Raw genomic sequence first — 25,167 nt, forward strand, 5'->3', positions numbered from 1 at the left:
TATAAATGCCTCCCCCACATATGCTTTATTTTTTAAAGAAGAGATGGGGCAGATAGAAAGCAAATAGTCTGAGACTTTCTTCCTAGCTTTTATATCTCAAAAATTGAGGTTTCATTCTACTTTGTTAATTTTTTTTAACCTGAGATGGTAGGACAGGGCAGCAAGAAGAGAGATAAAAGGGTGAAGAGAAATGAAAGTTTTTGGTTGAGAAAACACGTACCTTAACTGAAAATCAGTCCTTTAACAGGAGGCTAGCAACAGTAAATACTTAAGAATGAATGCAAGTGAGGCAATGAGAGAAGAAGGTGGCACCTGCCAAGTCAGCGAGACTCCCCTCAGAATATACACTTGAATAAACATGTGATCAGGGTATAGAAATATCTGGACAATAGAATGAATGACTGAGAGATCACCAAGGGAATGAGATTCCCTGGGGTCCCAACAAACACCCAGATGTGGAAAGCTCAGGACGTACTGTTCTGACCACTTAAGGCAAATAGTCTAACCTACCTCTATGATGTCACACATACAACCTTCTCGAAAAGTCTGGGATTGGGGAGGGGTAGTAAAATCATTACAAATTGTCATGCACAGGTCAGGCACTTAGAAAATATTTATTTAGACAGTATTCATTATAGGTGAAAAAAAGATAAGTTTCTTATACAAAGTCACAGAAGGAGTGGCAGGCCTGGGCCAGCAGCACCTCAGCCTGGGACCCCAGCATCCAGGAGCCAGAATGAAACTGGGTCCATTCCCAGCTCCTGTGGCAGCAGGGTTCTAGCCCTCAGTACCGTTCAGACACTTTCATTGCCATCTGAGACAAATACGGGGAATTAATGAGGGTGGGGGGAAAGCAGGAGGGGAGAACCTGACTACATGAATTCAATAAGGGGTGAAAACTCAATCTAGTCTTGAAAGCCCCCAGCCTACATAATCATTTATTTTTTTTCCTCTGAGCTATAAATATGCTGTTTCACAATCATCTCAAACATCTAAAATACATAAACTCTCCCCAGGAAACCCAGGGCCAAACTTTGAGTTTTACACAAGCAACCGGGAGCCATACAAGTGCTTGTTCAGGGGCCACAGGTTGCTCTGGCCCATGTTGGAGGTGCGCCTCTGGCACTGCTTGCAGCGCAGATAATTCTCACATTGGTCCAGGAGGAACAGCTTGTCAGAAGCCCTGAGGAGAAGAGAGGGAAAGCAGTCATCAGCAGGTGTTCCCTGAGTCGTTGTGAGGGACCAGCTCTGAAGCAGTGCAGTGAGAGGAATACAAAAGAAAAGTAAGATTTGGTGTCTGCCCTTGAGGACCTTACACCTGTGGTTTCTTACTTGTGGTCTCTCCTCCTCCTCCATGCCTCTACCTGGGACTCACCTCAACCTGGCGTCCCTTGCTTGCAAACCTCTGCTATCTCCCCGATCTTCAGTAAATAAAGGACACTGATGGGGGTGCCTTCCCAATAGTCAGATCCCAGCCCACTTTCCCCATCACACTGACCCAAACCTACAGAAAACAGCTAATTTGCCCGAGGTCACACGACCAGTGAACCGCAGCTCCAAGGCCTCTGAGTTTGCTGCTTCACCACGTGGATGCACCTCTACCTTTCTGATACAGTGGTTTAGGGTAAGCTGCTGATTAATAGCTAACACCCCAGAACGGAGTTTAGAGTAGACTTGCAATGAAAATCCAAGAAGCCAGGGGCCTCTAGAAAGTTAAGGGCAGGGGAGGGCATGGAGACAGAGGAGGAGGAAGAGGAGAACAAAAGCATCTCACAGCAGAGATGAGGGGACAGCAGTGACTGATTTTCCACTTCGACAATTTTGCTATATTATGCTGGGCCATCCCTAGTTTGCTCCCTACCCGATCGAACTTTCTAGGTGGGTAGAATTTTGTAAAAAGGAATTTGAAAGCAGCATTAAAAGGGAATTGAACAAACAACCTTGAAAGTGGGCAGGGGAAGACCTACATGGCTTGCCTTGTTAACTGCATACATGTAAGCCTTATTTTGCTCTTGTTTTCTTTTCCTTTAATACCAACCAATTCATTCTTCCTACGTCTTGCCTGAGGAGCCTTGGCACCATGGTTATGTGCTCTGCTACCAACTGAAAGGTCAGCGATTCGAACCTACCGGGTACTCCACGGAAGCAAAGGTATGACGGTCTGCTTCCATAAAAATTACAGCCTTGGAAACCCTATGGGACAGTTCTACTCTATCCTACAGGGTCACTATGGGTTGAAATTGGGTCAATAGCAGCGTGTGCCTGCTGCCTGCTTGAGTCCCTGCCCAGCAACGTGGCGTCAGCCCTCAGGTAATAGGTCTGATCCACCATATTCCTCAAGCAGCCTCGTTAACCTGCCACTCAAGATCATTTCCTGTGTCCTCTCTGTCCTTTATTACCATGTTGGCCAAGCATTCTTCCTAAACCCAACTAAATTTTCCTGGTATTAATCTCACTGCCTTTTACTCATTTTCCTACAACCTTGAGAAAATGGCTTAGAACTTCCAATCCCCCCTTTCCCTTCCTCTTGTCTAAGCCAAAGAGCTCACTTCAGCTTTAAAATCTATTTTCCACATCTGCCTTCGTCCTTTCATTGTCAGGGTATATGGGTTCTACACTTGGGAAGACAGGTGAGAAATGCCTTAAAAGAAAATCTAAAAGGAAAGTTACAGATCGAGATCCATTATTCCAAATATTATCCATGATAAAAATTAGCTGATAATTGGCAATTTAAACTATTTTGGCATATTCAGGTTTTAACAACAGTTGACTGTATAGGCTTGACCTGTTTCATCAAATATTTAACATTCAATATCATGCCTTACATTTGTATAATATTTTTATTTTTTTCAAAGTGTCATACCCTCTTGACTCTTTACTTGGTCCCTAAAATCCCTATGTTAGCTAGTCAGGCAACTATTTACTATCTCCATTTACAAATAAGAAAAAAGACAAAAATATTAGCTGCCTCTCCAACCCATTGCCACTAAGTCTATTCTGACTCATTGCAACCCTACAGGACAGAGTAGAGCTGCCCCATAGGGTTTCCAAGGTTGTAATCTTTATGGAAGCAGACTGCCACATCTTTTTCCTGCAGAGCAGCTGGTGGATTCAAACTGATGACTTAATGGATTAGCAGCCCAGTACTTAACCACTATACCACCAGGGCTCCTTTGCCTCTCCAAAAAAAAAAAAAGGTAGTGTTAATTATCAGAGGCAAGACTAGAACTTGGGTTTCCTGACTCTAAATTGTAAATACATAGCTGGGAAGAGGGGGCAGGGATGTAATAATAAATTTCAGAAAGATATTCTTGGTTGGTTACATAATGGGCATCTCACTTTTCCAGTTTTCAATCTTACAACCCCTTGACTCATCTCTTAATGACCATTCTATAAGCCTTGGAAGTATTCAAATGGGAAACTTACCCTCCCTACTTCCAGCTCTCTATTTCCAAAGAGAATCCCCAGTCTCCCACCTCCCTCCCCACCCTCGACGCTCCCACTCACCACTCCCCACCCCCCAGCCTCAAAAGAAAATAAAACTACTCTGAGAAGAGGCAAAGATTAAGACAACATAGGCAAACACATAGCATACAGCACAGCACTCTCCAATCCCATGTCCACAACAGACATTTCCAATCAATCGCAGCAACATTTCCCACTGAGCCCAGACCTGGTTCCTCCACAAACTTTCTAGGCAGCCACAACTAACCAAATGGAGTTGCCATGTGAAATGAAACCTATCTACCATCCCAGGATTAGAATGAAGTAAACAAGGAGCAGAGGAGGTTTTCTTTCCAAACAAAGAACTTCTGGATCCAGTCAGAGATTACCTCTCAAAAGCCTTCTCCTCCAGGTCCCGCTGCCTCTTCATCGCAGCACTCCTTTCCCAGTCCTCCTGTAAGCATTTGTTGATTCTGCTCACTCGCTCCAGTTCAGCAGCTCTGTCTGCCAAGTATCTAGAAAGAACAGAACAATCTGACTCCACTCACAACATTTGTAAGAGCATGCACCAACCTTAGGAGCCCCATTCCTTTTATGTTAAATTAAGCAGAAGACCTTGTAGTTTTGTTCAAAGCTCTTAGAAATACACTAAAAGGCATGAACACTGTAAAAACATAGTACAACTTCTAGCTCTGAAATAACTTATGGTCCAGGGCCTTTCATCTTCAGTCCTAGTTCAACTTAGAAGGATTGAAACCTTTTTCCAGTCAACAATTTCTGCTTTTAAAGTCATTGATTTCCTTTCAGGCTAATCTAACTCATCTGAGGAATCATCCCAATGGATTTTCTATACTATGTTCTTCTTTCCTTGCATCCCAACCTCTCAGCTGTCGGTACGCAGCCTCCAGGGCACAAGCGTTTTACAGGAGGAAGAAGATACGCATACAAATGATCAGGTATGATGGGGAAAAGAAACAGGAATGACTAGGTAAGAAAATGAAAGAAACTAACATTGTGAAAAAGAAAAAAAATCGGAGTGTTAGGTGAAGGTCATGTCATCCAAGAAGTGACTGCAGTATAATAAAAAAAAATTTTTTTTATTATAGATCTTGCCAAATACAAGGTCTCTGTATTCCCAGTGTGTTTCTGTCACTGACTGGTCTCCAAGCACACAGTCACTGTTGTTGATAATCACCCTAAGCCTGGTTCAAATGATTTATTTTCTACCAAGCAAACTCTTCCCATTAGTTCTCATTAAAATCTAGAAGGTAATTCCCTAAATGTGACTTCATTTAGCCTCCTCTGAAGGGCCTTAAAGGAGCTCTGGTGGTCCAGCGGTTAAGCACTTGGCTGCAACCTAAAGGTGGGTGGTTCAAACCCAGCAGCCACTTCACAAAAGAAAGATGTGTCAGTCTGCTTCTGTAAAGCTTACGGCCTTGGAAACCCTATAAGGAAGTTCTACTCCGTCCTGTAGGGTCACTATGAGTAGGGGTAAATGCAATCTCAACGGGTTTGTCTTGATTTTGGTTTGGAGGGACTTTATGTTACAGATAGCAACAGCCACTAGGTGTCAGGATCCACCAATTAAAATCAGTCACGTTCTCTGTACTGGTTCACTTTTACTAAAATATCATGGCCACCTTTCCATCTAACAAGCATTGACTCAACAGCTACTGTGTGGTTATTATAAAGATTAAATGAGATAATGTACGGGAGGAGAACTGCCAGTGCCTGTCACATAATGGGAGCTCGATAAATGAATGGTAGCTATCACTTAAATTAGTTTCAAAAGGATAGATAAAATCATCTTACTTTAAATACCTAGACAGTAAGAGAATAAGGCGGGCAGCTAGCATTCTCATACAGTGCTGGTGAAGGCAAACAACTACCTTCTTTAGAAAGTAAATTATCAGTCTCTGGTAAAATTTTAAATGTGCCATATCCTTGACTCAGCAGCCCCATTTTTAGGAGTTTATCCTACAGAAACAAAAGAGCCCGTATAAGGGTATATGTTCAAGAATGTTTATTACAGAATTGTTGTAATAGTAAAGCATCTGGAAACAAAGTGAACACTCATAAATAGGGAAAAGTTAGATTATAGTGCATCCATATTATAGATATTATGCTGCTATTAAAGAAGAATGAATTTGGCGTATATATACTGACCTAGAAATAAATTAATGACACATTATTAGGTTTAAAACAGTTGGGTTGCAGAGTAATATACAAGATCTTGTAGATCTCCTTTTCATTTACAAAATAGAAGATATATATATGATAGTTTGCATATATTTGCAAGAACAGGAAAAAAAGTAGAAAGCTACATATCAACCTTCACAATGGCTACTTGATAAGGGAAGTTATTAAACTTTTTTTATCTCTTAAATTTCAATAGGCATGAATTGTTATAATTTTTTATAACATTCATAGTATAGTTTAGCAGGCCTGTCTGGATCACATTGATTAAATTATACCCTCTGAAAGAAAGTGGCCTCCTATTTGCCACAGGGAGAAACCTAAATCACATCTTGAGTTGGACCAGAGAAGGGCAGGAAGTTGGAAATATTAAGGAAAGTGAGATACTGGGATAACTGGTAAAGGATATAAAAGCACAAGACAAGAATCTGACCCATACAGCAAAGGGGGTCCACAAGTGGAGTTCTAACAGGAGATAACCAACTCAAGAACACAGTTAATATTTGTTCAGAGCTTTATGGTTTCTAAAAATGCTCTCAATAATATTACTCAGCCATAAAGAGAAATGAAGTCCAGATACATGCTACAACATGGATGAACCTTGAAAACACGCTGAGTGAAATCAATCAGTCACAAAACAACAAATACTGTTTGATCTCACTTACATGACATAGTTACATGTATAGAGACCAAAGCTTATTAAGAGAAAGAAATGGAGAGTCATTGCTTAAAAAAAAAAAACAAAACCCAGTGCCTTCAAGTCGATTCCGACTCATAGTGACCCTATAGTACAGAGTAAAACTGCCCCATAGAGTTTCCAAGGAGCGCCTGGTGGATTCAAACTGCCGACCCTTTGGTTAGCAGCTGTAGCTCTTAACCACTATGCCACCAGGGTTTCCAGTCACTGGCACTATATTTCTGTTAATGGTGGTGGAATAATTTGGAAAAGGATAGTGGTACTGACTATACACCAGGATGAATGTAATCAATGTCACTGAATTTTACATGTAAAAATTGTTGAATTGGCAAATGTTTTGTTATACGTATTTTTACCACAATAAAAAAATCTATATAGAAAGGCAAAGTAACTAGAATAGTCAAAATAATTCTGAAAAAGAACAAAGTTGGAGGACTCACAATACCTGATTCTGAGATTTATAAAGCTACAGTAATCAAGACAGTGCAGTAATGGCAAAAGGACAGATGTATCAATAAATGGAAAACAACAGAGACTCTAGAAATAAACTCACAAATATACAGTCAAATGATTTTCAACAAAGGTGCAAAGGAAATTCAATGCAGCAAAGATAGTCCTTTCAAAAAATGGTGCTAGAACAATTGGCTATCCATATGCAAAATAATGAATCTTGAGCCATACCTCTTACTAGATACAAAAGTTAACTCAAAATGGATGACAGACAGAAATGTAAAACCTAAAACTTGCAGAAAAAAAAAAAAGGAGAAAATCTTTGTGATTTTTGTTTGGCAAAGATTTCTAAGATACAACACCAATAGGGTGATCCACAAAATAAAAAAACTGATAAACTGAATTTCATAAAATTAAGAACTTCTGCTCCTCAAAACGCACTACTGAAAGGGTGAAAGCAAGCCACAGACTGAGAAAATATTTGCAAATCACATATCTGATAATAAAAATTTCTATGCAGAATATATGGATAACAACTACATGAAAAGATGCCCAACATCATTAGGCATTAGCGAAATGCAATTAAGACCATAATAAGATACCACTACACACCAGGTAAAATGGCAAAAAAAATTTTTTTTAAATACTAAAATGCCAAGTTTGGACCAATTGGAACTCATATATATTGGTGGTGGGAATGCAAAATGTTATAGTGACTTCGAAAAACAGTTTGTATTTTCTTATAAGGCTAAATACACTTGTCATCAACCTCACAATCCTACTTCTAAGAATTTGCCCAAGTAAAATGAAAACTTATATACACACAAAAATCTGTAGATGAATGTTTACAGTGGTTTTATTTGTAGTCAGAAAAACTGGGAAAAAACCCAGATGTCCTTCAACTAATGAATGGATAAACAAATTGTGGCTTATCCATACATACAATGAAATACTAGTCAGTAATAAAATTAATCCGCTTCTGATACATGTGACAACATGGATGAATCTAAATTCACTGTGCCAAGTGAAAGAAGCCAGATTCAAAAGGCTACATGCTATATGACTCCATAGACATGACATTCTCTAAAAGGCAAAACTATAAGGTTAGAAAATAGATAAGTGGTTGTCAGGGACCAAGGTAGGGGAGAGAATGACTACAAAGGGACAAGAGGGAATGTGATGGGTGATGGAACTACTCTAAATCTTCATAGTAACGGTGGTCTATATGTTTATATATATTTGTTGAAACTCACAGAACGGTATGCCAAGAAGGGTACATTTTATTATATGTAAATTATATCCTAATTTTAAAAAAAGAAAATCAAGTCAGTCCCCTCTCTCTCTCCCTATTTCTCTCTCTTACACACACACACACACATATGCACACACACACAATGACTCGAGGTTTTTGGCCTGAGCAATTGAATTGGTAAGTCATCAACTAAGATAAGGAAAGCTTCAAGAGAAATAGTTTGGGAAGTACGATTAGGAGCTAGTTTTGGACGTGTGACATTTTGAGAATCTGTTAAACATCCAGGTTTACAGATGTCAACTAGGTAGTTGAACATATGAAGCTGGCATTCATTGGAGACATGCATAGTAGAGAGATAATTTTGGGTGTCACCGTCATACAAATGACATTTTAAGCTTGAGACTAGATAAGATCACCAAAGGAGTGAGTGGCCATAGAAAAAAGAAGGGGTCCAGGGACTAAGGCCTGGGATACTCCAGTACTCAGAGGTTACAGAAATGAGGAGAATGAAAAGAAAACTAGTGAAGTAGGAGGAAAACCAGGAGAGTATGGTGACTTGGAAGCCAAAAGTGATTCAAGATGGCAGGTGGTAATATTGCTGATAGATCACGTAAAACAATGAGAGAGAACTGACCACTGGGTTTAGCAATACAGATATTATCAATGACCTTGATGGAGCAGTTTTGGTGAAGTGGTGGAGATGAAAGGTTAAGAGTGGGTCTGAAAGAGAATAAAGGAGAAATTAGAGTATAAAGCTATGTTGTACAATATGGTAGCCATTAGCCACATGTGGCTATGAGCACTTGGCACATAGCTAGTCCAAAACTTGAGAAGTGCTGTGAATGAAAACATACACTGGATTTCAAAGACTTAGTATGAATAAAAACATGTAAAATATCTCATAATAATTTTATATTGGTTACATGTTAAAATAACATTTTAGATATATTGGGTTAAATAAAATATATTATTAAAATTAATCTCATCTGCTTGTTTGTTTTTCTTAATGTGGCTACCAGAAAATTTAATATTACATGTGTGGCTCACATTTGTGACTCGCGTTGTATTTCTAATGGATAGTGCCTGTATGGACAACTCTTTCAAGAAGTTGTGCTGAAAAGGGGAGGAAATATGGGGAAGTAAAATGGGGTCAAGAGAGTCTGGGGGGTGTGTGTGTGTGTGTGTGTGTGTGTGTGTGTGTGTGTGTGTGTGTGTTTTAATAACTTCTTCTTAAGGTGAACTGTGAGGACGAAACAAGATGAAGCATGTAATGAGCTTAGAGTAATGTCTTGGACATAATAACTCCTCAGTGTGCTATTATGAAAGAGATAGAGGGAAGGAGAGAGGAAAAGGGAGAAGGGAGAAGAGGGCAGGAGGGAGGGGAGAAAGGAGAAGGAGACAGAAAGATCAGAAGTCTCCTTACTCTTTGTGTGTCCTCTCCAACATTTGCAAATCCCGCCTCTGATCCACCAGTTGGTTCAGAATGGCTCTCCTCTTGTGGCCAGCAGCTGCCTCCAGCTGGTGCTTCATGTAATTCTGTTCTCGACTGAATCTTTCCATTGCCAGCTCACCCCTGTTCTTACCAAAGATGGGTTCGGAAGAGTCTGGCTCAAACACAGGTAGCTGGAGGGGTTTGTTCTTTATCTGAAACAGAGACACCCATGGTGCAGATTGTAATTATACCAGGGAATGAAGTTTATGCACAACTCTGTAGTATAGTAAAATACCAATAGCTTACCACAAGGAAAGAGTGACTCAAATCACCAAATGGATAACACCTGATGGTATTCATAACATCACAGCATTTATATATATATTTTAGAGTGTGAATGAAGTACTACATAATTGAAAAATAATAACTTCCTCCTACCTGGGCATCCAAAGCCCTCTTGTAACACTGGGTTTCTTCCATCTTATCTTTCAAATATTGGGCTCGTTGTGCAGCAAGTCTGGCAGTTGAGAATAGGAGAAGGAGGGAGCACAGTCTTTAGTGACACCGATTAACATCATTGAAACATGTTTAATAAGTATTCATAGGAATAAAAGCCTGGTCAATACAAACTGATGTTTTCTTCTGGGAGATTTCATTTTAAAAAAGAAAAGAGTAATTAAAATCCATAGGGCATCAGGGGAAGAGGAGAGGGATGAATAGGTGGAGCACAGGGCATTTTCAGGGCAGTGAAACTATTCGGTATGACACTATGGTGGACATGACATTATACATTTGTCAAAACCCACAGGACTGTACAACACAAAGAGTGAACCCTAATGTAAACTATGGACTTTATTTAACAATGTTCTTGTTGTCAGCTGCGGTTTGAGCTGGCCCCCAACTCATGGCAATTCAATGAACAACAGGATCAGACCACTGTGATCCACAGGGTTTTCACTGGCTGATTTTTGGAAGTAGATAACCAGGTCTTTCTCCCCAGCCTGCCTCAGAGTAGAAGCTCTACTGAAAAACCTATTCAGCATCACAGCAACACACATGCCTCCACTGGCCAGGAATCATCAGACCTGGGTCTCCTGCATGGAAGGCAAGAATGCTACCACTGAACCACCACTGCCCTCTTAGTGAATAATAATATACCAATACAAGTTCAACAATTGTAACAAAATGTACCACATGATGCAAGCTACTAATAGGAGAAATCCTGTGCGGGGGGGCAGGAAGTATATAGGAAGTCTGTATTTTCTGCACAATTCTCCTGTAAACTTAAAACTGCTCCAAAAAACAGTCTATTTAAAGAAAAAAGTGGATTACGAATCCAGTGGACAATGTGTTGAACACATGACAGACAGGACAGGTGTATGCAGGTGACTAACCGAGCTGTCCAAATGCACTACTACTAAGACTGGCACGCACCCCCCAACGCACATGCTTTACAAAATCTAGAAAGCAGGGGATGACTATTCATTCTAGAAAATGATTCATCATTAAGATTCCTTTTTAATAAAAGTGATCTCTCCTATCATATATAAATTATGATTCTATTACATGTAACCTTCAGGGAACCCATGTGATCTGTAAAGGGAGTAAAATAGAATGTATAAATTTTATAGTGATATAATTCTTTGGTCACAGAAAAGCTTATTATTTGTTTTAGGATTTTCTGTTCACACTACAATAGCTTCCTTAGTTGCTCCCTGACCCAGAAGTGTGGGCCCCCTTAGACACACAAGACTTCTGTGACCCTGACACTTTCCCAGGCCTCAGATGACCCAAGCGGACCAATCGGAATATCTTTCATGTGAATCTGGAATTGAGACTAATGTTTATATAAATCTGGGCTGGAATAAAGGCAATGGCAACTAGGGAGCTGTGGATGTGAGCAGAGGGAAATCCTCTCTACATGGCTTTTTAGTCTCTGGTTCCAGTCCCCCCTCCGTCTCTAGTATATTCCTTCCCTCAGGTTCCATGGGAGATGCATAGATACTTAAAATAAAACCTTAACTTTGCCTTGAGATCACCTGAATATGTAATAGCTGGGAGTGATGCCTGCTCAAGACAAGTCTCTTCCTCCATACCAGCATTAGTAAAACAATGTAAAATGATACTCAAAAATTACAGTAAAGATTAGCAATCACTATTATAATTATAATGATGGATTTTAAATTTTTCTAATGTTCTATTTTGGTACTGGCTGCTATCTGAGTTACAATGGCATCACCAGGGGGTTGTAGGGGGTGCGGACCGCACCTGGTGACACTATCAGAGGGGGTGACACCAAAATGTCTATAAAAATATCCCTGTAGTTAGTTATAACACAAAAACATTTTTCATAAACTCAGTTTACATGTACCAATATACCTACGAGGCTAAAACTCTATGCTAATTTACTTTTTGAACCTTCTAATGCACTCTGGTCAGAGCTGTCATTATTAACGAACTACAATGATGCTTTGAATCACGTGGTTTCATCTGCACTTGCAAGAAGCACACACTGTTGTTTTTGTTTCTATTGGGTTTTTATAGCTGCTGATTTTGTCAAATTTCCTGGTGTTTTTAGCTACAATATTGTGGTAATTAGTAGTTGTGACCCTATATCAATAACTTTTTTGAGAATGAAGTAGCAATTAAAGGAAAAGAAGGAGTGATATACAAGAATTACAATTTCCAAGTAACATTAGAACAAAAATCAAGTCTAAGGATTCTGTATGGCCTGGTACAGGAGGAGGCTCGTGGAGGAGGGGTGGCACCATGAGTTACTGCACTGGGTGACACCAGCCGTAGTCACACCATGAGTTACCGGACTGGGTGACACCAACCGTAGTCACACCACTGCTGGGTTAGTTTGCTCAGTTGCTAAGGGGGGCTAATGAAACTACCAATGCTGACGCAATCCCACATGGAAATGAACTTCACGTTAGAATTCCAAATCTGTTGTTCAGAGCATGTCTAGCTGGACTCACTCCTCTGTTAGTTGCACTTGTTCTAGGCGGTCCATCAATTCTCTGTTTTGTCTTTGCTTTATTTCTTTTTCCCTTCTGTTATCTATTTGTTTCAGGAGACTTTGGGAATATTCCTCTTGCTTAAGAGCATTAATCTCAGGACTGAGTGGTCGCTTATCAAATATACAGGATTTCTAGAATAAAAGGGAAGCAGTTTATTTATGCTAGAATACCAAAAAGCAACGAAGAATAAAGTTATTAATTCAAAAGACTAAAATCCATCAGGGTGTATTTATTGATTTCTAATATTTCCCAGCCCTCAACATACTGAACAGCTAGCATTGAGGGGAAAAAACCCATCCCCTTGGGGTAGATTCTGACTCATAGCAACACTATAGGACAGAGTAGGGCTGCCCCAAAGGGTTTCCAAGACTGTAATTTTTATGGCAGACTGCCACATCTTTCTCCCATGGAGTGGCTGATGAGTTCGAATCACTGACCTTTCAGTTAGCAGCCCAGCCCTGCACCACCAGGGCTCCTTCAGAGTTGAGGTGACCCATAAGATAATATGAGACCGCTCAAGGATGAAGCTGAGCTGAACTGACCAAAGCCCCACTTCTGAGAAGGAGATAAAGAAGGACTACATGGAGTTGGTCCTGAGTTAGCACCCACGACACCCAGATAGTAGGAAGAAAGGATCTGAATGCGTGCAAAAGCATGAACAAAAACAGAGAGGTGGTACAAAGAGGGAGAATTGAGCACCTAGCCTGGGCCTGGCCATTGTAGATACTGGTGATCCAACAGTGAACAAGAACAGAGACGTTGCTCTCATCAAGCCTGCACTCTGGTACAGGAAACAGACAACATACAAGTAGATGAATTAAAAAAGAAAAACATTCAGGTCCATCAAGTCACCTCTGACTCATGGTGATGCCACGTGTGTCAGAGTAGAACTGTGCTCCATAGGGTTTTCAAGGGCCGATTTTTTGGAAGCAGATAACCAGACCTTTCTTCTGAGATGCCTCTGGGTGGACTCAATCCACCAACCTTTTGGTTAGCATATTAATGGTCTGCACCACTCAGGAACTCCAAAGGAAACGAATACATCAGATAATTTAAGGTAGTGATAAGTGCTATGAAGGACTTATCATAGCAAGTTCTTTTGTGGGAGTGAATTACCTCCACTGCGAAAATCAGAGGGAACAGCCCATGCTGCAGGAACAGCCATGCAGAAGGAGTAGCCAGTGCAAAGACACAAGATGGAAGCAAGCTTGGCATGTTCAACAAACAGAAGGTCTGTGAGGCTGAGGCACAGTAAACAAGGGAGAGTAGAAGTAGATGAGCTCAAAGAGGAAGGCTGGGGCCAAATCCTGTTGGGCCTGATAGGCCAAGGTAAGGAGGTTAGACTTTATCTTAATTCAATGAAGGGGATTAGAGATCTTAAACAGGAGAATCAAATGTTCAGTTAACATTTTTAAAAGATCACTTTGGCTGTTGTACGGCTAAGAGATTGTAGAAAATGTAAGGGTAAATACAAATCTAAAAAAGAAAAAAATGAATTTTCCCTTTTTTTAAAAAAAGGAAAGAGGACCACACACATACTTTTCTTAGGGCATTTACCTTAGAAAACTTGTAATTGCGAATAATTTCTCTGCCCCTTATATGTATGTATGTATGTAACTCTTTTTTTTTTTTTTTTTAAAGCGAGCCTCTTGTCAGTTTTACAACCCAGGAATCTTTCTTAAGGACCTAGGACCCAGGACCCTTCTCTCTGAAATGTAATCATCAAGGAAGATAGAGACCCTATCTCCCTTGAAAGGGTAGGTGCCCAACTTTAACAAGCACTTGACTCCAAGCTACAAACCTATCTCCTGTCATAAAGATATAAGAAATTTGATTTTTCCCTTGGATAAAGGCAATTAGCAAACACAGGTGGTTACCCCAATTACCAGTTGAATTTAAGATGAACTATGTGTGACAAATGGTGCTGTCAAGTCCTCTTACATGAGAACCAGTTATCATTAACCTTGAGATCATGTATGTAACAGGTTGTATCTGCTTGGCTATATATGTGTGTCAGAGTAGAAGTGTGTTCCACAGGGTTTTCAATATCTGATTTTTGGAAGTAGATAACCAGGCCTTTTTTCCAAGGCACCTATGGGTGGACTTGAACTTCCAACCTTTTGGTTAACAGCCAAGCAAATTACCATTTGCACCACCCAGGGACTCCTGGCTATATAAAAGGGTAAGATTTCTTTCTGACTTTATAATCTCTTCAGCAGATTGCCTGTGATGCTTATTATGTTCTGGCTCAAAGCTTATGCAATAATAAAACTGCTTTCTTTCTCTTCTACTCTTTTGGAGAGGTTTTCTGAGCTGGTAGGAGATTTGGTTTTAATTTTATTTCCCCAACAGAGGAAGAGAGCTCAAGCAACAAATTTAATTAGGAAGGTATTCCAAAAGTTCAGTCTTATAATGTGGTTTGGACTAGGGTGGTAACATTGAAGATGAAGAGATGCGAACAGATATAAGATAGATTTTGGAGGTTAAAGAAATATATATGCGCTTATGGTGTGAGGGGAGAGGGAAAGAGAGGAATCTTGGTTGACTCCTAGGTCTGGGGTTTGTTCAACTGGATGGCTGGTGATGCCACTTACTAAAATGGGAAGACTGGAAGAAGAACAGGTTGGGGACAAAAATCAAAAGTTCTGTTTTCGCTTGTTTAAGATATCTGCAGATATATTAAAGAGGAGATTCAAAGTGTGCAGTAATAAATATAATCTGGAACTCAAAGACTTCATGCCTAAACCTCACTTCAAAAGCATCTCTCTCTAAAAAAAAAAAAAAAAGAAAGCATCCCTTTCTTTCTCCCGCCCCTGCCTCCTGGAATGCTCTTCCTCCGTTCTCTTCTTTACATAACTCCCGTTTACCCGAAAGTCTTTCCAGATCTCTGGTCCGAGTTAGCTGACTCCTCTCTTCGCTCACATTGCATCCTGTTCAAAGCTTTATCATGGCATTTATCATACTGCACTGTTTGTCTGTTTAAGTGTCTGTCTCCTCCACTAGACTGAGACCTCTTTAGAAAAGGGATCCTGTCTTATCCATCCTTTTATTCTTAGCCATCAGCACCAGAAAAAGTCCAATAAATGTTTGTGGATGAATAAAGAAAATGCATTTTATTAGATTTATGCACAAAATGTCAGGCCACCTAGGTAGTGGTGTAGGAGGTGAAAGATTCAGGCAGAATAAAGGTAGGTATGTAATGGCCGAAAATGCTAAAATAAATGGTGAAGCAGGTGGCTCGCCTCCATCTGAAGAAGGGTTTCTCAAACTTTAATGTGCATACAAATCACCTAGGGGTCGGGTCTTCTTAAAATGCAGATTACCATCTAAGAGTCTAGGGTGGGGCCCTCAATTCTGCATTTCTAGTAAGCTCCCAGGTAATGCCAAGGCTGCAGGTCCACAGACCACACTCTCAAGGTTCTTCAGCTCCTCTCTTTAGATCACTGTTCCTGGGACAGGACTATAGTATGCTGCCCCCCACCACCTGCCCCAGTTCCTGGTTGAGAATTGCTATAAATAATAAGGGCTATGGCAACTAATGGGCTCTGTACTGTGAATGTGAACGGTGGAGACAGACACTAGACAGAAAACCCCTGCCTTAGAAGGAAGCTTCAACCCTCTACAACCCACTTTTCAACTCTGCCACTTCAGAAAATGGCATAAATTGCATGGGAATGAATCCAAATGCTCACAGATGGGCCAGTCATTAGCAACAGAAATTTTCAAAAGGCTCTTACATAAAATTCAGGTTTTTCGTTCTTGTGGTTTCTTATAGCTTCAGCAACTCCAAGATTATAAGCAGCATTTTTCTGATTCTGTTCTCTAGTAGCCAGACTTTTCATCTATTGCCAAAAAAGAGAGGTGTTTATTAATAGTGTAAACTTGGACACAACCTAAATTTTAGTCCAGCTAAGTAAATATTAAATATGTTGTAGTACAGCCAAACGACAGAACATTTTAAATGGACATTTTATAATCCTCACATTCTACTTTCTCACATTAAGCACTTTTTAATCGAGGGGCTGGAATACCTGCTGTCTGAAGACAGCCTCCTGTTCTTTCAACAGCTGATACTGCTGTATGAGTCGCTCATCTTCTATCTCTCTCCTTTTCCTCTCTTCACTATAGTACACCGGGGAGTTCCTTTGTGCTCGTTGCAGACATACATAGCACATTTCCTAAATCAAATTAATTGATTAATCAAATTAAAAATTAATTCATGACAAATTGACTCTTACCTTTTACTTTTTTGCCTTCACATTCCCTCACTGGCTCTCCAGAGGCAGGATATCAAGAAACATACTTTATGAGAGGATGAAACTTACCAGTTGTCAGTTTATACAAACTACAATTAACAATTACCAAAATGGGATTTTGCAGAAGGGGCCGCACAGATATTCAGGATTTACCCAACTCTCACTTGATCAGAGTGTTTATAGCAACTGAAAATTAGAAAGGGATTTCCCAATTCTATTTCCGTTAACTAGTAGATCTTGACTAGTGGACAGATGTATCACAGGTCAGTTTTGGGTCCCAAGTCCTTAAGCCATACCCATATATTAAAATGAAGAAAGAAGGCTTATACCCAGAACTGACTTTGAAAAACAGAAGCCAGAGGAAGATTCTAATTGGATTTTGTTTGGATACTATACCTGTCCTGCCTTATTATGATCTTGACAAGCAGCAGGGGCTGGAGAAGGTTTGGACTTCATTTCATTGTCAGCTTTCAGAAAACCTGAAGATGTTAAGCTATAAGAACAACGCACCATTAATGATTAACAGTCTCACCTCTAGAACAACTGTAATTTTTAGAGGCCAGTACAGAGAAAGAAAGAGAAGTATCTCAGTGGTTTCCCTCAGAGCAGCTATATGCATAGAGATTAAGAACCTATGCTTCGTGTCAGATAAGCCTGGATTTGAACTGCAAGCTGACTGACATTAGACAAGCTGCATAATCTTGCAAAGTCTCAGTTACCAACTCTGATAAATGGGGATAAGAATTAATTTATTCATTCCACAAAAATGTATTGAATCCATACCGTGTGCACACTAGGCACAGAAGATACAGTGAAAAACAAAACGTGAGAAAAAAAAATCCCAACCTTGATAGAATTTGTATTCTGATTGGGAAAGACAGCCCATAAACCAGATAAATAAGTGAACTCTATGTTACAGAAACCCTGGTGGCGTAGTGGTTAAGTGCTATGGCTGCTAACCAAAGGGTGGGCAGTTCAAATCCATCAGGCATTCCTTGGAAACTCTGTGGGACAGTTCTACTCTGTCCTATAGGGTTGCTATGAGTTGGAACTGAATCAATGGCAACGGGTTTGGTATAGTATGTTACATGATGATAAATGTCATGTAGTGCTGAAGGAATGGGGTATTAAACCCTAAACAGAGGCCAAGAAAGTTCTCACCACGAAGGTGACATTTGACTAAATACCTGAAGGAAGTGAGAGTGAATAAATGCAAAGTCCTTGAGGTGAGACCATGCCTGTGTGTTCAATCTGGCTGGAATGAGATCAGTTAGGGAAGAACAGGAGAGAGGTTGGAGATCACACAGAAGTTTGCATGCCATGATAAGGGCTTTGGCTTTCACTCTGAGTGAGATGGGAACCCATTAGAGGGTTCTGAGCAGAATGAGATCATCTGACTTACATTTTACTAGGGTCATTCTGGCTACAGTGTTGACAATAAACTTAAGGGGGGCAATGTCAGGAGCAGAACAAACAATTATGAGACTAGTCCAATAATTCAGGAGAGAAAGTGGTAGCAGTAGGGAGTGGTGAGAAGTGGCTGGATTCTGGATCTACATCAAAAGTGGAGTGGAAAGAATTTTCTGACTGAATACAAGTTCCTTTGCCACTGGCCCTCCACTGGCGTAGAGTATGTTTTCAGCCACAATCCCCTGATCAAGGGTGGGATGCACCGCTCCATTCTCTTGGCTTCCCACAGGTTTTGGCCTCCTGTCAGCAACCAAGAACTGAGCCCATAGCAGCTGTGGATATGGTTTCCAGAACTGCACAGGGGCCCAGAGCAAGAACTTTGAGATATTATTACAAACAAGGTTTGCAGTTACACAATCTGGAGATGCAAACTATATAACAGAAAGAGGCACACAGGAAAAACTTCTAACAAAATGATTTCTCTATGTCTGGCTCTCCCACTAGATTGTGGGCCTGGTTATCTCTATTATCCCTATTATCTAGCACACAGAACATACTCAAGAATACTGGATGTATGAATGAGCAGTTATTTAAATGCACTACATCAAGAAATGACTCAAAAATTTATTTAGTAAAGTACAACAGAAAAAATGTCAATGCATTACCTTTCAGGGGTCACATTTCTCCCACCACTCCCATTTCGCTCAAGCTTGTCCAGCAAGCTAACACTTGTCACTTTGGCAGGAGAGATAGCCTGTCTATCTCTATGTCTCTTGGGTGACAAGATCTCTGTAAAGAATGAATAGAAACCAGTTTCTTTTCAATGTTAACTGAGTTGTTTCTTCTTAACGCAGATAAACTCTGATAATTTTACAGGGAAAAATTTTCACATAACATAGACTCACTTATCTTCAAATTATTATCCTTTGCCCTGATGAGGTTTATGAATTCGTTTTTGCACACTAAATAGACAATAGATAAGTGGTAACTTTGGTGAAGGGTAACACAGAACACAATACTAAGGAAGTCAGCACAACTTGTACAAGGCAAGGGTCATGGAAGCTCAATAAATGCATCCAAACTCCCTGAGGGACTGAATTACTGGGCTGGAGGATGTGGGGATCATTGTCTCAGGAAACATCCAGCTCAACTGGCATAACATAGTTTTTAAAGAAAATGCTCCACATTCTACTTTGGTAAGTAGCATATGGGGTCTTAAAAGCCTGTGAGCAACCATCTAAGATACTCTACTGGTCTCACCCCATTGGGAGCAAGGGATAACGAAGAAAATCAAAGACACAAGTGAAAGGTTAGTCCAAAGGACTAATGAACCACAACTATCACAGCCTCCACCAGACTGAATCCAGCACAGCTAGATGGTGCCCAGCTACCACTACTGACTGCTCTGACAGGGATCACAATAGAGGGTCCTGGACAGAGCTGGAGAAAAATGTAGAACAAAAAAATACCAAACTTACTGGCCTGATAGAGACTGGAGGCACCCTGAGAGTATGGCCCCCGGACACCTTTTTAGCTCAGTAATGAAGTCACTCCCGAGGTTCACCCTTCATCCAAAGATTAGATAGGCCTATAAAACAAAATGAGACTAAAGGGGTACACTAAAGGCAAGGGCTAGAAGGCTGGAGGGGACAGGAAAGCTGGTGATGGAGAACCCAAGGTTGAAAAAGGAGAGTGTTGACATGTCATGGGGATGGTAACCAATGTCACAAAACAATATGTGTACTAATTGTTTAACAAGAAGCTAGTTTGTTCTGTAAACCTTCATCTAAAGTACAATAATAAAATGAAAAAGAAATTAAAATCTAAAAAGAAAAAAATTTGTTTTTGCTGTATACTTATTATGTGCAAAGCACTATGCTGGACACTTTAGAGGATACAAAGAAACAAGTTTTTACCCTTTAAGATCTTTCAATACATACAGTTGAAGAGGGAAATAAGATGATATAAATAATAATAGGGAGAACTCCCATATTTGAAGGCTTTATTATGTGCCAACAGTGCTAAGTGCTTTACATACATTGTGTAAATACAACTTAGGACAATGATGCAAAATGTCTAAATCCCAAATGAATGGTGCCATCTTCAAGGGTCTGACGTGTTCAGAGGAGAGAGAAGCCACTCTGGGAATGCAGTGATGAGAAAAGTTTTCATGGAGGAAGCCAGATGTGAAAAGATGAGTAGGATTGGGATTGTTGTTGTTGTTGTTTGGTGTTGTTGAGTTGGTTTCAACTCATAGCAACACTATCCACAACAGAACAAAACACTGCTCTGTCCTGCACCATCCTCACAATCATCGTTAGGCTTAAGCCCATTGTTGCAGCCACTGTATCAATCCATCTTGTTGAGGGTCTTCCTCTTATTCACTGACCCTCTACTTTACCAAGCATGATGTCCTTCTCCAGGGACTGGTCCCTCCTGATAACATATCTAAAGTGTGTGAGACGAAGTCTTGCCAACCTTGCTTCTAGGGAGTATTCTGGCTGTACTTCTTCCAAGACAAATTTGTTCACTCTTTTGGCAGTCCGTGGTATATTCAATATTCTTCACCAAAACCATAATCCAAAGGCGTCAGTTCTTCTTCAGCCTTCCTTATTCATTGTCCAGTTTTCACATGCATATGCTTGGGTCAGGCGCACCTTAGTCTTCAAGGTGACATCTTTGCTTTCTAACACTTTAAGGAGGTCTTTTGCAGCAGATTTATCCAATGCAATACATCACTTGATTTCTTGACTGCTGCTTCCATGGGTGTTGATTGTGGATCCAAGTTAAATGAATCCTTGACAACTTCAATCTTTTCTCCGTTTATCCTGATGTTGCTTATTGGTTCAGTTGTGAGGATTTTTGTTTTCTTTATGTGGAGGTTTAATTCATACTGAAGATTGTAGTCTTTGATCTTCATCAGTAAGTGCTTCAAGTCCTCTTCACTTTCAGCAAGCAAGGTTGTGTCATCTGCGTATCTCAGGTTGTTAATGAGTCTTCCTCCAATCCTGATGCCCTGTTCTTCTTCATATAGTCCAGCTTCTTGGATTATTTGCTCAGCATACAGACCGAACAAGTATGGTGAAAGAATACAACCATGACACACACCTTCCCTGACTTTAAACCATGCAGTATCCTCTTGTTATGTTCGAACAACTGCCTCTTGCTATATGTACAGGTTCCACATGAGCACAATTAAGTGTTCTGGAATTCCCATTCTTCGCAATGTTATCCATAATTTGTTAGATCCACACAGTCGAATGCCTTTGCATAGTCAATAAAACACAGGTAAACATCTTTCTGGTATCTTCTGCTTTCAGCCAGGATCCATCTGACATCGGCAATGATACCCCCGGTTCCACATCCTCTTCTGAATCTGGCTTGAACTTCCCTGTTGATACACTGCTGTAGTCGCTCTTGAATGATCTTCAGGATTAGCATAGACTGAAAGAAAAGGAAGAATATTCCCAGCAAGAGAAAAAGAGTAAATAAAGGCATGGAGTCAAGAAAGGGCAAAGCATGTTAGAAGAATATGAATGGATTAATTTCGCCCAAAGAAGTCTGTGTAAAGGAACAGTAGAGATGAGGTTAGAGAGATGAAAGCATGCGAACACTAGGCTGAAAGTCAATGTGAAATGTTTTGTTTGGCCCAATTAGCATTTTTGTTTTTATATCGATTAGTTACCAACATTTAATAGTCAACAGAATTCATATAAAACTCAGGATCTCTGCTTCTCTTGAAAAATCAGAAGATCTGATATCACTTGGTTTATATTTCCACAAATCAGTAATCTGCTAGAGGAATAGTATCCAGGGTCCCTAGGACTCTTTCAAAAGGTTTTTGAGTGCCTAGGGCTTTTTTCATATACTTCAACCAAAAATGCAAATTTTGATATGAGAATTCATTTACCTTCTATTAAGCCAGGCATAAAAGAGATTCAAAAAATGTAAAACTGCCACTTTTCATTTTTCATTACAAATTATTTATGTTAACATGCAATGCATTTATTATTGTCATTTTAAATGAATAAATATTTGTAAATTTTCTCAGTCTTCATTGCAATATGGTAAGTATCAATAGATATAACTACCATAAACCGAAGTTCTTTGGGGTACTCCATAATTTTTAAGCACGTAAAGGAGTCCAGAGGCCCAAAGTTTGGGAACCACTGTACTACAGCAACAGCTGCTCCTCATAAGAGGATATGCTCTCTCCACTTTGCCACTGCTATGGTCTTATATCCAGTCCACTTAACTCCTTTATGTTACCCCCCTGGACCCTGTAGACACCAGAATTTTGACCCCTGTATGCAATGGGGAGCCAGTGAAGAGTCACAGTCTAACAGTCTGAGAGTCACAGAGTCTAGGCGTAGAGTGGTTAAGATGAGATACAGAATTTCAGGAACAAAACCTGTTTGTTAGAAGAAATCCAGCAATTATTCATGAGTCTTTATTTATTTTGAGCATAGGAGTTGCTAAGCAATATGGCTGGGTTCATAAGCAGTAAAAAGTGCCAGACTATACCCAGAAACTATTGGCCTACCTCTGATGTCTTCTTTATCTGACTGGTCTTTAACCTTGTACTTTCTTTCTCTATTCTCTCCATTTTCTTCTACAATGGTCTGCATAGATGGTTTGTTTTCTGTCTCCTTGAGATCAATCCTAGGAACAAGTCAAGATGTTTATCTACTGTACTGGAGTGAATTCTCAGTTCCAGGAAGCAATGAAGCCAGCTCACTGATTCTGAAATAAGGCCCACTTCTCGAAGGAGGAGCCCTGATGGTGCAGTGGTTAAGAGCTCAGCTGTTAACCAAAACGTTGGCAGTTCGAATCCATGAGCTGTTCCTTGGAAACCCTTTGAGGCAGTTCTACTCTGTCCTATAGGGTCGCTATAAGTCAGAATCAACTCGATGGCAACTGGCTTGGCTTGGCTCCCTCAAGGGGGTAATCCCTGAGTGGTGAAACTGGTTACTGTGCTCAGCTAGCCAAAAGGTTGAAGGTTCAAGTCTACCCAGAGGGCTCCTCAGACGAAAGCCATCGTGATCTACTTCTGAAAAATCAATCATTTGAAAACCCTGTGGAGCACAGTTCTATTCTGAAACACACAGGGTGACATGAGAAGAAGTCAACTCAGCAGCAACTAGTTCCCCTCAAGGAGTGAGTGCTTTGGTTTGCTAAGTATACATTATGGACTCACTCCATTGAGACTAAGTCTGGGAGTCACCAATACCTTCCCCGCTCTTGTCTGTGGTCTCAAAAGCAACTTGCATAGAGAGAAATCGCTTCAAAGGTCTGGATTTAAGTTTTTCATTTTGTTTTCCGTTTGATTTTTTTCTGTGTCTTTTCTAGTTTTATGACCATATGCCATGGGGGTGACATAATGAAAGGTGATTGTTAGGCAGTACAAAGGCTAGGAGTCCCAAGGATTCACTGCCTGGTAGACAGAGTATGCCCCCAAATAACTATTGCTCTCTTCCCTCCTACTCCTCCCCATCTCCTCATCCTCTCCCAAACAAAAGTGAGGGACTTGTAAGGTAGAAAGGGGCTGGGAGGCTCAACTGGTGTGTGTAGTTGTAGGCTTTCTTTGATCTCCAGTATAGAGTGCTGCGCTGGAGTAGGGGGGCACCTCCAGTAAATTCAGGGAACAAACTTAACGTAAATAAAACCCCTACAACTGTTTCAAGTATTTGAGTCCACATTTCCATTTCTAGGTGTGCTAATTTCCAGGGTCCTTCACCTCTGTTCCTTGACCCACTGTAAATATTTCCCTCCTGAAGTGCTTCAGCCAAAATATATCAAAGGGTATAACCAAATTTGCCCCCCATCCAAGACACAATCAAGATAAAATTATTTTGAATACAACTTTTTTTAATGAGCAAGGCAACACGGTGCAATGGAAAGAACACTGGAACAGCCGAGAAACATGGTTTCATTTCTGGCTTGGCCACTCACTAGATTTGTCACCATTTTATCTGCAAAATGAGGACTAGCTAATCTCTAAAGGTTCATTCTAGTTTTACCACTGATATTGCCAAGGTGTATGTTATACAGCTGTTCCAGGAGAGGGCTGTTCAAAACCAACAAACGCAAGAAGATGCCACAGACTCAAAAAAGATGAGAAAATAATACTCTAGGAAGCTGACTGTTAGGCCCCAAACTGCCTCCACCTGAAATGCATACTTGTTAATGGCACAGCAATTAAGATTAAGAAGATGACTAAATACACACAATGAATAAGAGATGGCCAAACTAGAAATAAAACCCATGTATCTCCTGACCTCTATTCCAATGTTCTTAATATTGCACCATGTTGCCTCACTCACTAAAAAAAGTAACAGTAATGACTTAAATTCAAAATGAATGTGTTATCTCCATAAAATGGAGAAAATTATACATATCATAGGGTTGTTACGAAGATTAAATAATATTGAGAATGTGCTTAACAGTACCCGGCATCTAATATGTGTTCCATGTATAATAACCAGTTACATTATTATGATCATTATTATGTTGTTATCATCATCACTATTATCATCATTGTCAGCAGCAGCCACCAGTAACATCCACTGCGCTCTCTCCTGCTTTTTGTGCAGTTCCACCTCTGTGAGAGAAGGGTTTGGGATAAAGCCTGTTTCCTTATCCTACCTTTTTTTTTTTTTTTTTAACATCTTCAGTGGTAAAAATCAAGGCTCTGACAGGAGGTGGGCTAGACTACAAAAACAGAAAGAAGCTAGGACGGAGGAAGCGATGGAAAGTAAAGTCTAGCAGGTGAGAGAAATTTTACTAATATTACAAGGATGAAGGTTGATGGAAGGAGCCCTGGTGGCACAATGTTAACAGCAGAAAAGACCTGGCGATCTGTTCCCTAAAGATTCCCACCCACTGCTGTCTAGTCGATTCTGACTCATACCAACGCTACAGGGCAGAATAGAACCGACCTATAGGGTTTCCAGTGCTGTAAGTCTTTACCAAAGCAGACTGCCACATCTTTCTCCTGAGGAGGAGCT

General features: G+C 40.3%; 1 protein-coding gene and 1 long non-coding RNA gene across 4 annotated transcripts in view; one reads left to right on the forward strand and one right to left on the reverse strand.

The window, feature by feature from the left end:
- Positions 1-600: 600 nt before the first annotated feature.
- CCDC81 (coiled-coil domain containing 81) overlaps positions 601-25,167 on the reverse strand; it is a 43,403-nt gene continuing 18,836 nt past the window's right edge. For all 3 annotated transcript variants that reach the window (XM_049889590.1, XM_049889589.1, XM_049889591.1), the window contains 10 exons: positions 22,704-22,822; positions 18,826-18,949; positions 17,147-17,243; positions 16,526-16,672; positions 16,232-16,336; positions 12,453-12,625; positions 9,910-9,988; positions 9,463-9,683; positions 3,834-3,959; positions 601-1,183 (listed from right to left, as the gene is read on the reverse strand). In XM_049889590.1, the coding sequence (XP_049745547.1) occupies positions 1,042-1,183; positions 3,834-3,959; positions 9,463-9,683; positions 9,910-9,988; positions 12,453-12,625; positions 16,232-16,336; positions 16,526-16,672; positions 17,147-17,243; positions 18,826-18,949; positions 22,704-22,822 (1,333 nt within the window). In that variant the 3' untranslated portion in view covers positions 601-1,041. The remainder of the gene's footprint in view (positions 1,184-3,833; positions 3,960-9,462; positions 9,684-9,909; positions 9,989-12,452; positions 12,626-16,231; positions 16,337-16,525; positions 16,673-17,146; positions 17,244-18,825; positions 18,950-22,703; positions 22,823-25,167) is intronic.
- Positions 1,134-24,901, forward strand: LOC126078802 (uncharacterized). Its single transcript, XR_007518159.1, has 4 exons — positions 1,134-2,151; positions 4,252-4,400; positions 14,136-14,251; positions 24,835-24,901. It is a non-coding gene; the product is annotated as an uncharacterized LOC126078802 (long non-coding RNA).

Source organism: Elephas maximus, chromosome 7, assembly GCF_024166365.1.
Source record: "Elephas maximus indicus isolate mEleMax1 chromosome 7, mEleMax1 primary haplotype, whole genome shotgun sequence".
In the NCBI taxonomy this organism is placed as follows: domain Eukaryota; kingdom Metazoa; phylum Chordata; class Mammalia; order Proboscidea; family Elephantidae; genus Elephas; species Elephas maximus.